This window comes from Solanum tuberosum, unplaced genomic scaffold (assembly GCF_000226075.1).
Source record: "Solanum tuberosum cultivar DM 1-3 516 R44 unplaced genomic scaffold, SolTub_3.0 scf00149, whole genome shotgun sequence".
Taxonomy (NCBI): Eukaryota; Viridiplantae; Streptophyta; class Magnoliopsida; order Solanales; family Solanaceae; genus Solanum; species Solanum tuberosum.
Genome location: NW_006239072.1, coordinates 581658 through 596623, shown reverse-complemented (window position 1 = coordinate 596623; position 14966 = coordinate 581658). Strand labels below are relative to the sequence as shown.

At 34.4% G+C, this 14966-nt stretch overlaps 4 protein-coding genes across 5 annotated transcripts in view; 2 read left to right on the top strand and 2 right to left on the bottom strand.

Moving 5' to 3' along the window:
* The window catches only part of LOC102580872 (ER membrane protein complex subunit 8/9 homolog), a 4637-nt gene extending 3992 nt beyond the window's left edge, over positions 1-645 (bottom strand). The window contains exon 1 of the mRNA XM_006352500.2: positions 380-645. Within this exon, the coding sequence (XP_006352562.1) occupies positions 380-586 (207 nt within the window). The 5' untranslated portion in view covers positions 587-645. The remainder of the gene's footprint in view (positions 1-379) is intronic.
* Positions 646-1882: 1237 nt separating this feature from the next.
* On the top strand, positions 1883-5766 carry LOC102578895 (uncharacterized). Its single transcript, XM_006352493.2, has 3 exons — positions 1883-2359; positions 2958-4613; positions 5346-5766. The coding sequence occupies exons 1-3, from the start codon at positions 2177-2179 to the stop codon at positions 5433-5435; spliced, it is 1929 nt and encodes a 642-aa protein (XP_006352555.1). The 5' UTR covers positions 1883-2176; the 3' UTR covers positions 5436-5766.
* Positions 5767-6128: 362 nt separating this feature from the next.
* LOC102578553 (protein CWC15 homolog) lies at positions 6129-10971 on the bottom strand. The gene is made up of 8 exons (XM_006352492.1): positions 10864-10971; positions 9315-9469; positions 7575-7678; positions 7382-7423; positions 7203-7290; positions 6842-6941; positions 6552-6658; positions 6129-6465 (listed from the first exon to the last, which is right to left on the bottom strand). The coding sequence occupies exons 2-8, from the start codon at positions 9443-9445 to the stop codon at positions 6342-6344; spliced, it is 696 nt and encodes a 231-aa protein (XP_006352554.1). The 5' UTR covers positions 9446-9469; positions 10864-10971; the 3' UTR covers positions 6129-6341.
* A 2142-nt stretch (positions 10972-13113) lies between these two features.
* LOC102605652 (farnesyl pyrophosphate synthase 1-like) overlaps positions 13114-14966 on the top strand; it is a 19124-nt gene continuing 17271 nt past the window's right edge. For both annotated transcript variants that reach the window (XM_015310979.1, XM_006352489.2), the window contains exon 1: positions 13114-13425. In XM_015310979.1, coding sequence (XP_015166465.1) covers positions 13129-13425 — 297 coding nt within the window. In that variant the 5' untranslated portion in view covers positions 13114-13128. The remainder of the gene's footprint in view (positions 13426-14966) is intronic.

The window sequence follows — 14966 nt, the reverse complement described above, 5'->3', positions numbered from 1 at the left end:
TATATATATAAAAAAAAATAAAAAATTGATTGTATATTAACTTGAAGTCATTATAGGAACTCATAAACTTCAAATCCTGAATCCTACTTAGAGGCAGATCCGAGATTTTAAATCAGCTCATAGCATGTATGTATACATGTGCAATCCAGTAGCTTTTGCACAGAACCTATACATGCATTAACAAATCCACTAAATATCTATACATATTTGACTATGAACTCAGTTATTATAGTATATTAACTTGAAGTCGTTGAAGTACCGCATAAGCTTCAAATACTGGATCCGACACTATATAAACACATAATATATACAAACAAAACAATAGTATAAAATTTCAGTTCATCGCAGTGAATATGCAATATGTAGTTTAGTGACGGACCATAATTAGGGCAATTTCGAGAGGAGGAAGGACGCCAATTTGAGAGTGGAATAGTGGAACGGACTCCACAATTTCGACGACGGCCGAGTCACCGGAGATACGGCCGAGGAGAACGCCGTTGACGGCGGAAGTTTTGTGCTTTGATGCATGGAGGATTAGCTTGATGTAAGCGTTTTGGTGAATCTCGTACGTTGATTCGATCCCCATTACGCAGAGAAAATTTTGTGTAAATTGTCACAAATGATTTTAAAATAAGTGCACAATGTTATTTAATAGTTAATTCCTTTTATATTATGCTTATAAAACAATGTTTGTCATAGTGTGTATTGGTCATTAGTCATTTTTTATGGACAGTTGGTCAATTAAATTAACGAAAATCAGGATGTTTATGAATTTGTGTTTCATGATCACAAAACACTAAAAAAAATTCGATGTTTATCATGCTAAGAATTGATTGCAAGATCGTTTTAATGGGCTAACCAAATTTCAAGTCAATTAGAATACATCAACCTAATTCAAAAAATTCAGCATGTACTAATACACATAAAAGATGCTTGTAATCAAGAATTTATATTTCATACTTCTAAAAATATTTTTAAAAAACGATGTTTATCCCTATGAGTATTAGTCACCAGGTTGTTTTCGATGATCAACTACATTTCTGGTCAAATGAAGTCAGTCAACCAAATGAAGAAAAATTAGCATGTACATTTACACACACAAATGTCCATAATCATGAATTTATGCTTAATAACCTCGAAACGCTAAAAGAAAAGATGTTTGTCATGCTAAGTATTTATCACAAAATTGTTTTTAATGAAGTGATCAAATTTCAAGTCAATCATTATCCATCCAATCCAATTTAAAAAAAGTTAGCATGTAGTAATATTCACAAAGTACTTTCTTTATTTTCAATGAACCAATATAATCATAAATCAATCGAAGTCCATCAACCAAATTCAAAGAAATAGGCATGCACTAATAAAAAAAAATAGAAACATTCATAGTCAAGCTTAACTTTAAATACTTCCATTATAGCTCACACCCACAATACCAATACCAAATAAAATAAACAAGAAACATGTGCTTGATATAATGAATTATGGACAAAAAAAAGTTAAGGAGACAAGTGATAGCAAAAGTAAGTAAGGCAGGCCCCATCACTAGAACCAACCAAATATTACTTTGCTTCATTTTTATTTATGTGAGATATTTTATTCCAAAAAAATCAAGAAAACCAACCAAATATTACTTTGCTTCATTTTAATTTAAGTGAGATATTTGATTCCAAAAAAATTATGGTAAGGCTGAGTATAATAAGATCCTTGTGGTCGGGATCTTTTTCAAATAGAATAATTAAATTATAAATTTTTTATTTTATTTTCAATGACATGATTGATTTTCTTGAATATTTTTAGAATCAAATAAATGATAGTTAGTAGGAAGCCTTCTCTTAAATGGCCTTACCTGGTGCAGATTTAAATTATTTCAAGTTCTAATATAGATATCGAACATCGAATGTGAAGTCAAATTTTTAAAAGAGAGAGAGAGAAAATGACAATCATTTGTGGTCAGTGACTCCAATTCTTGGAATCAAAATTCTTCTTCATTCATTTACTCTGCAACTTGTGTTGTCAGCATATTGTTGATTCTCCTGAAAAATTCCAACGTTCTTTCTTTGTTAGATTCCAAATTTTCTTGGAATTCAGTACCTTAATGTCTGAGGGAAGTGTCAAAGATTTGATTTTTATTTGACTATAAAGAGTGAAAACCAGTGTTAAAGATTGTGTCTTGTTAATGGAACTGGTAGCTTACTCTGACCCCATGACTGAATCAAGTAACTCTAGTCCACCATGGCAAGAAATGTTTAGATCTGCTGCAATGAAGAAAACAAAGAACTATGGCTCCCCACAGACTCCTCCCAAAACCCCAGAAGCCAAAGAGAAAAAAGATCACAACTTTTTATCAGATGAAGCTCAGGTATATTGTTGAAGTGTTTGATCATCTCATCTAAAAAGGTTATAGTTACGGATAGACTGAAGGGTGGTAGAAATAATATTGTGTATATAGGTTGAAAATTACTTTTGATAAGTATGTGATCATCTCATCCGAAAGCTTATTGTTATGAGACTTGAACCCCACATCTGCTAAATGGGGAGTTGGGAGTGAGGCTTATATAGCGTTGAGCTCTCCCACCTCAATAGCTAGAGCTTTCGGGTGTGGTTCTCCTAAGGTTGTATCAACTTACTCTATGTGGAGACTGATGTTTGCTACCTTTTGGAGTTGAGTCAAGTTCAAAGTTCATTTTTTTATGAATGTTAAAATGTCCAAATGGAAGAGTCAATATTTTCACCGAAGGTATTCAAAATATAAAAAAGTAAATATAGGTCAAGTGAATTCAACATCTATAAAAATATACATAAAACATAAGTCTTACCTAGTATAATTCTCTGGCGAAAGAGGTTTGGACGAACCTCCTTGTTCCCCCTAGCTCTGCTAGTGTGGTCATCTCGTATAAAAGCTTAATATGTTAGAGAGAGCGCATTTTTAAAAACTTAATTATATTATGTTTCAACAGGTACGCTTCGCCCTCTATATAGCGATGGCTCATGCTGGTCTTGCTTTCACAATTTTCATTCTTTATGCTGTTGGCAAATTGCTTGAAGAATATTTAAGGCCTATTTTGTGGGCTGTGCTTTGTTCAATACCTTTGAGAGGAATTCAGCAAGCCCTTGTTGCATTTTGGTCTGAACCTTTAAAGCTAGGCCTTACAGAGACCATTTTGGCGATCCCCGTTTCTGTACTCAGGATTTTTGTTGGAACCCTTGTTGATATTAGGGAAATGATTTTCAGAGTTGTTCTACGGAGACAGAAAGGTAGTGCTTTGAAGCGTAATCGAAGTGGATTTTTTATGTTGTTGAGGTGGCTAGTTTCATTTTGGGTGTTTGTGATGGCATATGAGCAAATTGGTCTCTTTGGATCAGTTGCTCTTCTTGCATTGGGATTTATGTTTCCTGTTAACAGTGTGGAGTCTACAATGGATGCAGTAACATCTTTCAGGAGTCATAGCTTTCGTAGACTGTCGATATCTGCTTTCTTCACTAGAGGGATATTGAAAAGATTGAAAACCATTGTGGCAGTAGGACTTATTATTGGGCTGAGTGTAGGTTCTTTGGCAGGTACGATTTTCTTCTCTTATGAGATTGGAGTTGAAGGAAAAGACGCTGTTATTGCGTTGAAATCACGTGTAGAGGAGAGTAATTATGCTGAGAAAATTGGTGTCAAACAATGGATGGATGAAAATGATGTCCCTGCTATGGTCGATAAGTACAGTAGTCAATTGTATGAGACTCTATTCTACCAACTAGATAGCTATGCTAAGCAGTATAATATGACTGAGTTTGTTTCCGGGATCAAACACTTTATCACAACTCCGGTGAATAGCTCTTTTGAGCGGTCTACAGCTTTGTCATCCCGCTCTAGATACACTAAAAAGATCATGAGCATAAAAAGGAGGATTAAGGATCGCGAATGGAGACAAATGTATACAGAAATGGACGCGTTTTTCAAAGAATTGTTGATCACTAGAAAGGACTTGGTTGAAAAGGCAAAAGGATTTGCCCTTCAAGGAGCAAATATAATGCAAGGAGTAATTATTACTAGTACATCTCTTTTAGGTAGCAGTATGCAGGTCATGTTTTCGATTGGAAATTCTATACTTTCAGGAGCTGCAGGTCTTTTCAATTTCGTGTCTCAGTCGATGGTGTTCTTTTGGGTACTTTATTATCTTATCACATCAGAGTCTGGAGGAGCAACGGAACAAGTAATATGTATGCTTCCAATACCGCACTCTGCAAGGACTCGATGTGTTGAAGTTCTTGATAAAGCAATTTCTGGTGTCATTTTAGCAACTGCTGAGATTGCATTCTTTCAGGGATGCCTGACTTGGCTCTTGTTCAGATTATACTCGATACATTTTCTGTACATGTCGACTGTTCTTGCATTTATAAGTCCTTTGTTTCCGATTTTCCCTGAGTGGCTTTCAACTATCCCAACAGCATTACAGTTAGTGTTTGAAGGTCGATATGTATTGGCGATCAGCTTATCCTTTATCCATCTTGTGCTTATGGATTATGGTACTTCTGAAATTCAAGATGATATCCCTGGCTATAGTGCATATCTCACTGGTCTCAGCATCATCGGCGGAATGACACTGTGTTCTTCAGCAATTGAGGTAAATAACAAGCATCTTCATCTCTTGAATTTCTCATAAATTTTTGCATCTCTTTTGTTAGCATATGTTGGAAGTATTTCTTCACTTCTTCCTCCTCTTGACCACGAGAAAAAGTACGTAAACTAAGGGTGTAACCTAGTGGTCATGAGTGAAACCTTGGAGACCAGGGCTCAAATCCCACATCTGTCTGTGCCTTGGTGGAGATATACCTGTGCGGGTGAGAAGTAGCAGGTACACAATGGAATCGTTGAGGTATGTGTAAGCTCGGCTTGACACCACCATCAACAACAATAACATACACAGTAGTACCTCAAAGTGGGATCTAGGGAGGGTAAAGTGTAAGGAGACCTTACCCTTACCTTGTGAAGGTAGAGAGACTATTTCCGATAGACACTCGACTCAAGTAAGTATGTCACTAATATAGTAAAGAATGAGTCATGCTGAAAACAATTAGGAAGAGAGCAAGTAGCAGCACATATATGATACTGAACTAGACAACACTCGACTATCTACTGACCTTCTACCCTAATTCTCAACCTCCATATCTTCCTATGTAGTGGCACTCAGCTGCACACCTCTGTTATTTTGCCAAGAAAGTTAAGATAAGTGGATGATCAGTTAGCTGAAGAAATGCATGTGATTTTCCCAAATGCATTAGAAAGAGAATGAGTTACTTCTTTCGTTTAAAGGTGGTGTTGCTTGATATTAGTTGTTCATGGTCTTGTTATGCAGGGAGCGATCATGGGGCCGCTAATAACTACTGTTGTGATTGGAATCAAAGATTTGTATGTTGAGTTTGTACTGGAAGCACAGAAGGAATAAACAGAAATAACTCAAGTCTCCTATGCTGCAACTAAGCTTGATTCGCGAAGTGTTACAATAGAACACTGAATCTTTTTTTCGCGGATCAATGGTTGGATTTGGTTCTCCCTGTGATGGACTGTCTGTGTTTTCTGCAAATTGGCTCGACATTTATGTACGTTTCAACAATCTGTCAATTCGTCTTCCTCTGCAAACTGGCTCGAGGTCTTATGTATGTCCTCAAAATCTGTCAATATGTGTATGTAATTTGCAAGCTCTTCAGTTACTGTATATTTATGTGTACTGTGTAGTATCATTTTTCTAAATATTTGTTTGATTGCATGTAGATCGAGTTATTTACCATCTTTTCTACCACTTCTCATGTCTTTGATAGGACACTTCCTAATATGTGCTAGAGATCATTAGCTTCTTGATGTGGCTGACAGATCTAAGATTTTAAGTTTATAAATTCTGAATTCGAAATAGATTATTAATACCTATTAAGTAGATCAGTTAAAACACAAATATAAAGTTTAGGCCAAGCTACTGAGTTCTACCGAACCCATTAACCTATGGTGTCAATCCGCCCCCTGAATTTGAAATGCATGTACTCATCTTCTTGGTTCTTGCTGAAAAAGAAACCCTAATACATAATTGCAAAACTCAGAGAATTTCAGGATTTTTGGTGCTAATGAAAAGAATGAAAAAGACTCATTTGGTTTAATCACAGCAAATGCATATTCAACATCATAAAACGTATAGTAACATAAAACTCGAGAAGTCATTTAGTGTTTGTTTACATACACACTACAATAGCAAAACAAAACAGTTCAATTCGCTTCGATTAAGTTGAAGGTACACTGCATGGTAAGCATGAATAGACATATAATATTTGCCAACTCTTGGAGAATTTTTCAAAGACATGTTTCACTTCATGTATTTATGAAGAAACTTCCTGTGAAAGTCATTCCGGATAGTGTCATTGATGAAGCGCTTAGCTGCCTTCATTTCACCGCGAGCTTGGTTCTTGAAAACCACATCATCATCCCACCTGACAATAGAGAAGCACATCTGATGAGACCAAACAAAAATCATAGCTGTAGAATCTTATGAAAGCGAGATTTAAAGACGACAAACCTTCGCTTCACACTGAAAGTTGTGGGCTGGTTGTTGTTTAATAGAGGGTTTCCTCTCAATAATTCTGCCTCCTTTACTTTAAGCTCTTCTTCTTGCTCTAGCCTTTCCTGCCAAAATCACACAATTACAAGGGAATAAACAAGTTAAACAAGATCATATGACTGGTTGGCTTTTTACATGAATGTGAAACTGGTATTAACTCTTTTAGATGAGATAAAATCCCATCACATAACGTCATGACTAAATTGATAGCAAAAATTACAAGTAAATGAGCATCTAGTTATACTTACTTTCCGAAGTTTTTCCTCTGCTTTTTCTTTCTTTATCTGTTCAAGCTCTGCCAAGAGAGCTTCTGTATCATCTTCGTCATCATCGTCATCATCGTCATCACTAATCTCAGAGAACATAGAAACAACTTATAAGTTCCTGACTCACAAATACTATTAAAGTTTAACAGCACATTCGAGACGAGAAGAAACCACATCAAGAGAGCAATAGTAATATTAGTTTAGTACATGACGTAAGAAACACAGTTTAGTTTTAGTATAAGAAAGATGTTTATTCAAACGATGTGCCTTCTGTGAGAACATTAATCCGTAAGTTATAAATCAAAAATAATATATCTGCACAAGTGCAGGAAAGGTTACAAACCTCTCATCAGCACTCTTAACATCCACATCGGCATCATCAGCATCAGCACTCCGTGGAACAATACGATCTTCAATCTCTCGTTTAGCCCCTGCAACAACAATGTTGTCAATTGATAAAGAAAGTTAATGAAAAACTTGTCAGGAATCCAAGATTAATCCAACCAAAAAACAGCCACTCACCTTCCACAAAGAGTTGACTACCTTTCCGACGATCTCTGTCATCTACAATCAAATAACAATACAAAGTCAGCCTATAATTAACAAGTCTGTGGGCAGGTCTCTCTCTCTCTCTCTCTCACACACACACACACACACTCAGGTTGGGGTTGGGGTTGGGGTTGGGGTTGGGGGGGGATGTGCAGACTTTAATTACCATTATAACCCTTATCTTTAGAGAAATGCCTCCGCTCACGGTCCTCCAACTCATCCCGGAGGTTCCTCTTCTGCAACTCATCCTGGGTGTCTTGTCCTTCCTTTCTGTGACATACATGAAAACAGGAAAAGAGATTAACAATTCGAAATCAGGCTATAGAATAGAAACAACTAATTAAAAGTTACTCAAGTGATAAACATCTCAATTTCACATTCCAGGAAATTCATCAATCAATGTAGGAGTAATCCGAGTATTGGCCATTCAACCTGGTTTTGACAGACACATCATGTTATCTTTTAGCTTTTAAATCTTTATCAAAAAATCTTTTAGCTTGTAAATCTTTATCAAAAAATCTTTTAGCTTTTAAATAAAATTAGAATAATTATAATTGCTGATGCTTTTCTTTGGGAAAACCATGATGCACATGGGTCGTTATCATACTTTTTGGCTCATAATGTTCCAACAGACTCAAATGAAAAATAGTCTTACCATTTTCTGATACAGGAAGCACATTCAACAATGTTCTTTATAGTTTTTTTTTAAAAATGGTAACGATAAGAATGTTCTTTATAGTTTTAACATGTATACACCAATCTTTCTTACTTTCAGAGGTTGGTTGAGCAATTCTTTTCTTATGATCGAGAAAACAGTAGGACCAACCAAAACCTTCGAAACTCGGGGATAACGAGCTCGCCCCTCTACTTAATACCAGGCTCAGTTTGCATGACGTAGGTCTCAACCTTTGCCACGTGAACTAAGCCCTTGGAGAAAAGTTGGTAGAGCAATCTTACGAGTCTTCAAATAAGTAACGACCCCAGCTTCAAAATGACCAGTGTTGTTAAAGGCGCGCTTAAGCCTTGAAGCTTGTTGAAGACCATGTAATGCGCTTCTTTTATTTCTTAGTTGGTGCTTTAATTGCACTTTGGGCTTAAATCTCCAACAAACTTGGCGCTATTTATGCTTTTGGCTTTTGACTACAACCTTCCTATAGCAATTCGTGTATTTTACTGTTTAACAATTTCAGAATATAAAATGCAATTGCATACACATGCACACTTAATAGCTCAGCAATGCAACTTAGATATCTTACTGAGATAGGTTGTCTGAGCCATGAAAAATCCATAGACTGCACGTTAATTATGGATACATCCATGACCAGTAAGGGAGCAAAGACTCCAACCCACTTCAGTCAGATGGTCAGAACTAATTTATTTTGTTAGGGCTTGGATAAAATATATGTAACAAAAGAATTAGAGATCAAAGTTATATCCCTTTGCCTCTCAATAACACTCTGACAAAGTTAAATCTTATCCCCAAATTTCTGACAAAAGTTCCCAAATATAATATTTATTGATAATAATTTTAGAATCCTACTGGCTACGGACCATGTTAAACAAAATCAGCTTGACAGACAACTCTGTTAAAGTAAAATCATAGATTTATCCCTGTATCTCAGTTATAGATACATCACCATAGGGACATCAAGATATTAACAATTTTAATATCACAATTCCATAATTCTATCATCCAACAGCTCCAAATCATACTCAATGACATGACTTCCGAAAACTAACTAATTCAAAGAACTTGCACTGTTGCACAAGCCCATATCTCCTGTACTTGGTAACACAACACCTAGTATAAAATTTCTCCATGCACATTGTAAATATAAGCAAAAAAGCTCCTTACAAGTCAAACAAACAGGAAAATGAAAGGGCAAGAGAAGATAGGATTACTAACCTGGGCTTTAATGTTGTGTGAGCTGCAATGTCTCTTGAAGAGTATTTTTGAGATGGACCAAATATCCGGGTTCCACCTTGTTCATTGCCACCTTTAGCAGGTGCCCACGTAGGTCTAGCTGCCGTCGTCATATCTTCTGGGTCTCAAGACAAAATCTATCCAATACAATATAAATTTTACTCAGAAACTGAAATTGGAATGAAATGGGCACAAATAATTCCAAACAAATAGGGACGATTCATAGTGCTGATCCAACTAGAGTGGGACTATCCCATTGTTGATAATAATAATAGTAATAAGTACTACATTCTATGAACAACAATAATAACTAAAACAAAATACTCATCAACTGAAATAGGAACAAAATGGGGTCGAGTAGCGTATTCATAGACAGATCCAACTCATTTAGGATTGAGGTGATGAAGCAGATGATGAGGATGAAACTCAAAACTCAAGCTGGAACAAAAAATGGGTAAAAGTGGAATGGCAGGATTCTCATCATTGATACGAAACAGTTTTCGATTGAGGTAGAATTGATGATGATAATCACAATAATAACAAAGACAACAAGAATATTAATAAATTCAAAAGCCTGAATCAAAATCTTCTTTCATAAGTGTGGGCAGCTCAATATCGGTGGTAGAGCGAAAATAAACATGAAACGAAGGAAACTACCATGGAAATCTATGTATTAAGCTAGTGTAAAAGAAGAAGAAGAAATACCATATAAACACACAAACATGTACTGAAATAGGAACGAACTGGGATGGAATAGCCCAGATTTGTTACAGTATTCATATAGACAACCCTAACTAATGATGATGAAGACAACAACAACAACATACCTAGTAAAATCCCACTTGACCTTACCCCTACCTCATCTCGTGGAAGTAGAGAGGTTGTTTCCGAAGGACCCTAAAATCCAAACTGGAATGACCCTACCTCATGGAGGTAGAGAGGCTGTTTACAAAGGACCCTAAAACCCAAACTGGAATGACAAGTAAATCAGTAGGATTCATATCGTTGATCCTAAACAGTTTTTAATTGAGCTAGAATAGATGATCATCATTACCACCACCACAACAACAACAACATACCCAGCAAAATCCCACTTGACCTTACCCCTACCTCATCTCGTGGAGGTAGAGAGGTTGTTTCCGAAGGACCCTAAAATCCAAACAGGAATGACGAGGCTGTTTACAAAGGACCCTAAAACCCAAAACTGGAATGACAAGTAAATCAGTAGGATTCGTATCATTGATCCTAAACAGTTTTCAATTGAGGTAGAGTTGATGATCATCATTACCACCAGCATAACAACAATACTAATCTCCTAACTGCAAGCAGCTCCATATCGATGGTAAAAGCGAAAATAAACATGAAACAAAGGAATCAACCATAAGATTAAGCTAATACAAAACGGGAAACACACAAACACGTCAACTGAAACCCTAGAAAAACAACATCATTGCAGCAATTGAAAACATTGATGAACCCTATAATACAACAAAAAGGGAAATTGAACTAAAATACGAAAAAATTAAAATACCTGACGTCAGACGAATAGCGATGGGGGAATCGGAGAGAGGATCGGAGAAATTGGAACTTCGACCCGGAAAAGTGAGAGAGAAAATCTATGGAGTCCGCTATCAAAGGATTAAGCAGTTTTCGATCCTTAATTTACATATTTGCCATCATCTTATTGGGCAGTAAATATGGGTTGGGCTGCTAGGAAGTCCAATATTTAGATTGGGCTTTCATGGAAAAAATGGGTAAAATAGTCTCGGGAAAAGAACACTTGTACCGCAAAAAGAGAAATTATTTATAAGTGATTATACTCTTACTTTCATATTCCCTATTTTTAACTACTAATATGCGTTTACTGATTGATATCAACAATATATAAATAAAATATTTGCCTATGATAAACTGGAAATCGATTTGTTGTTAGGAAATGATTTTCTTCAACAAATTCAAGATTATCATCAGACATTATATATGATAAGTCTCAAAACCCCTTGCGGACATTTTATCAAAGTCCCAAGAAAATAAAATCCTTATATTCTTGAAAAGGAAAATGAAAATTATAAGAGAAGGTATATAGAAAAAATAATAATAATATATAGAGAGAGAGATACACACACTCTGTTGATGTCAAGAATAAAGAAGTTGTGGTTCAATGAATAAAATAAGGAGACAGTCGGGTAAATAGTTGAGACGTAGGTCCAATCAAGATAAATATATTAGATTGAGTTTAATTTGAATACATATTTTGCCTAATAGATTCAATTTGTATACATTTCCCAATAGTCTTCGACATCCACTAATATTTAAAGATTAGCTACAATTTCAAAATTAAGACTAAACAAATATTTATACAAGAAAAACACCCAACCATGTTAATTTAATTATTATTAGTAATATTTAGTTTACTTCTTCACTAGGCTAATTTTTACTCCAATAATAACATCTCTAATGTAATTTTACTAGGTAAGGTCTGAAAGTGTAGGGTATACATAGACAGTATCTTTACATTGTGGTTTATGCGTTATGGAGGTAGAGAGGTTATTTCTGAAAAATGGCTCAAGTAATTGATAATAAATTAGGGTTAAGAATAACACACTAAGCTGACATAACAAATAATAACGAAATCATTATGTATCATTCAGAAAAAGTCATCGAACAACATCAAAATAATGTGATAGTTGAAATATATAACATGTATTAACAAAAATCGAAGAACAAAAAATTACGAAATTAATGTTAATGCTACTAGAATATATGAACCTAATCATTATTTGAGTTTCTTATTCTCATTTAACTTTTTTCTTTCATTTTTAATGTAAAAATATGAGAAATAAAAAGAAAAAGGAATGAATGAGAAAAAGAGAGAAAAACTAAATTATTTGCTGCTAAATTAAAATTTATTATTATATTTGTAAAAGAAAAAAGTTGGGCATCTAGATTATACAAGAAAATAAATGAAAAATTAAATTTGACTATCAAAATAATAAATTCAAAGAATAATTTTTTTCTCAAAATAAGAAATAAAAAAAGTAAAATTATTTTATTCATTACCGTTACACCAAAGGAGTATATCTGGGTCATTTGTGTAACAGTATGAGTATATGTGAGTCACTTTTGTAACAAGAGGTATACAATTCTAGATCGCAAAATTGAGGGGTAAAAATAACTGAATTCAGGGTTGTTTGATCAAATAACGGAAACTGAATGAAATTCTTAACTATCTTAATCTTATTTTTCCCGTCTTTCTTTTATTGTCTGAATATTCAGGAGCTAAGACCATTCCAATGCCTCCTTTCGTCATGCATAAACTAAATCAATAATTCAGATAATCACGAAAACAAAAGCTTTTACAAATATAGATACACCCAATACGTCAAAATTCATTACCACTAGATAAGGAAAAACCGTTTCAACACTAGAATAAACATATTCATACCTTTTTCCTTCTTCTTTTTTCTGTATTAAATTTCTTTAATCAATCTTCTATTTAATATGAGTTACACGTGTTCGAGAACTAATAACTACGATAAAAAAACATAAAAATAAAAGTTTCTATAAATACAAATACATATAATACATCAAATTTCATCGCTTCTAAATAAAGAAAAAAATTGTTTCAATATCAAAAACAACAAAAACTAGAGCAAACATATTCCAATTCTTTTCTCTTTATTATATTTCCACAATAAAAAAATTCATAACCAACTTTATAATAATCTTTTTTTTTTTCCATGAAGTGATACATAATTGACTTATTGATTTGATTTAACAACAACACTCTAATATTATGTATTTGCAACAAAAAGGGAGGTTGCTACTCACAAATTACAAATGCTCTTTGTCACTTCTCAACCAAATACATGGCTATTTGTTTCCTATATATGAGAAAGAAGAAAAGCATTGTATTCCAAAATCCCAAAAATTCTCATCTTTTTCTGAAATTAACGAAAACAACAGTTTTTTCTGTGGGAAAATGAGTGATCTGAAGTCGAAGTTTTTGGGCGTTTACAAAGTACTGAAATCTGAGCTTCTTAATGATCCAGATTTCGAGTTTACTGATGATGATCGTCAATGGGTCGAACGGGTAATTTCGAATTTCTTCTTGTTTTCCTCATTTTGATTGTTTAGTAGGCATTTGCATGTGCGATTTGAGATAAAAATTTACAATATAGACTCATATTATGTTAAATAATTGCTATGTACCTTAGCATATTTGGATAGGTTGTTTATGAACTATGGATTACTCATTTGGTAAGAATTTGTAGAAGAATTGGAATTGATAGGTTTTACAACTTGTGTGGTTTTCTTGTTTATGAGAAAAAAACATATAAGTTGAAAATCCATATTATAGAACTTCAACTTCAAATCAATCTGATTTCAAATCATGCTCAAACGGTTCAAACGGGGCCTTAGTTTATAAAATGACCGGATAGGGAAAAAAGGGTCATGAAAGATTCATATAGTGGACAAGGAGTTGATGTAAAAGATTGATACAGTTTTGGGATTCAAAACTTGATTGATTGAGCTGTTTAAGTGCATTTTGATGTGGTTTCTTTATGTTGAAATCATGCTTTTGATATTGTTTTTAGCCTGTTTCTTTGTGCTAGTTATTTTTTATCCTTCACTCTGAGGGGGAAATCTTTTTTATTTTTGTTGGAATTTCTTTCTTTACAATAAAGTTTTGATTTTTATCATTTAATTAATGTTGTTGAGACCCACAGGTGTGGTGGGATGAGGACTAGGACCTTACATTATTTGATAGTGCTTGAACTCATTTTTTCCACCTTTCTATGCTAGCTTGGGGTTGCAAAAAATAAACCTTATTTGTGATCAACTGCACAAGAAAATGAGTACACAAGGATGCGTCTGTAGCATCGGAAGGAAAGTAATCTCAACTATCTTAATGAGAGGCATTCAACATTGTATTGATAATGGAATGTAAGTTAAAAAGGAATTAGTTTCCCCTCTACCTTGTGATCCAAACGTACGATGAAGAAGTAGAAATTTTGATGTTATAAAAGGATATATAGTTTATTTCAAATACACCTATTGGAACCTACCATCTCATTATTTGAGACTGTATGCAGTTTTGCTTGGTGTTTTATGTTTTTCCAAGGGTGGAAGTGTAGAACGCTTGCAGATTTGTTGTTTGTTTTTACAAAGAAATAATAGAGAATTAGTAGTTAATATCTTTGCAACAGGGCGAGCTAAGAATTAACTTAGAGTAAGTGAATTAGTTGAGTTAAGAGTGGTGCGACAGATGCTGCACCCGCTCTTAACCTTCTGGTTCCTCCAATGCTTTGTGATTACAGTAGAAAGAGTTGTGGGGGACATATTATCACTTTTGTAAAAGTTATAGCTGAAAATGTCAAAATGGTCTATTTGGGTTATTTCCTGAAAATTCATACAACATAAACTAGCTGTTTTTTACTCCCTCCGTCCCTTTTTAGTTGTCCACTTTAGAAATGGCACACAGATTAAGGCAACAATGATTAGCACGGTGAAGTTACAATTTTACCCTTATGACAACTTTTCACTTCAAAATTACAACCACTTATTTGAATTCAAGTGAAATAAATTGGAGGGAAACAACATACACTTTTAGAAATTTTCAAGAAGTGTAAA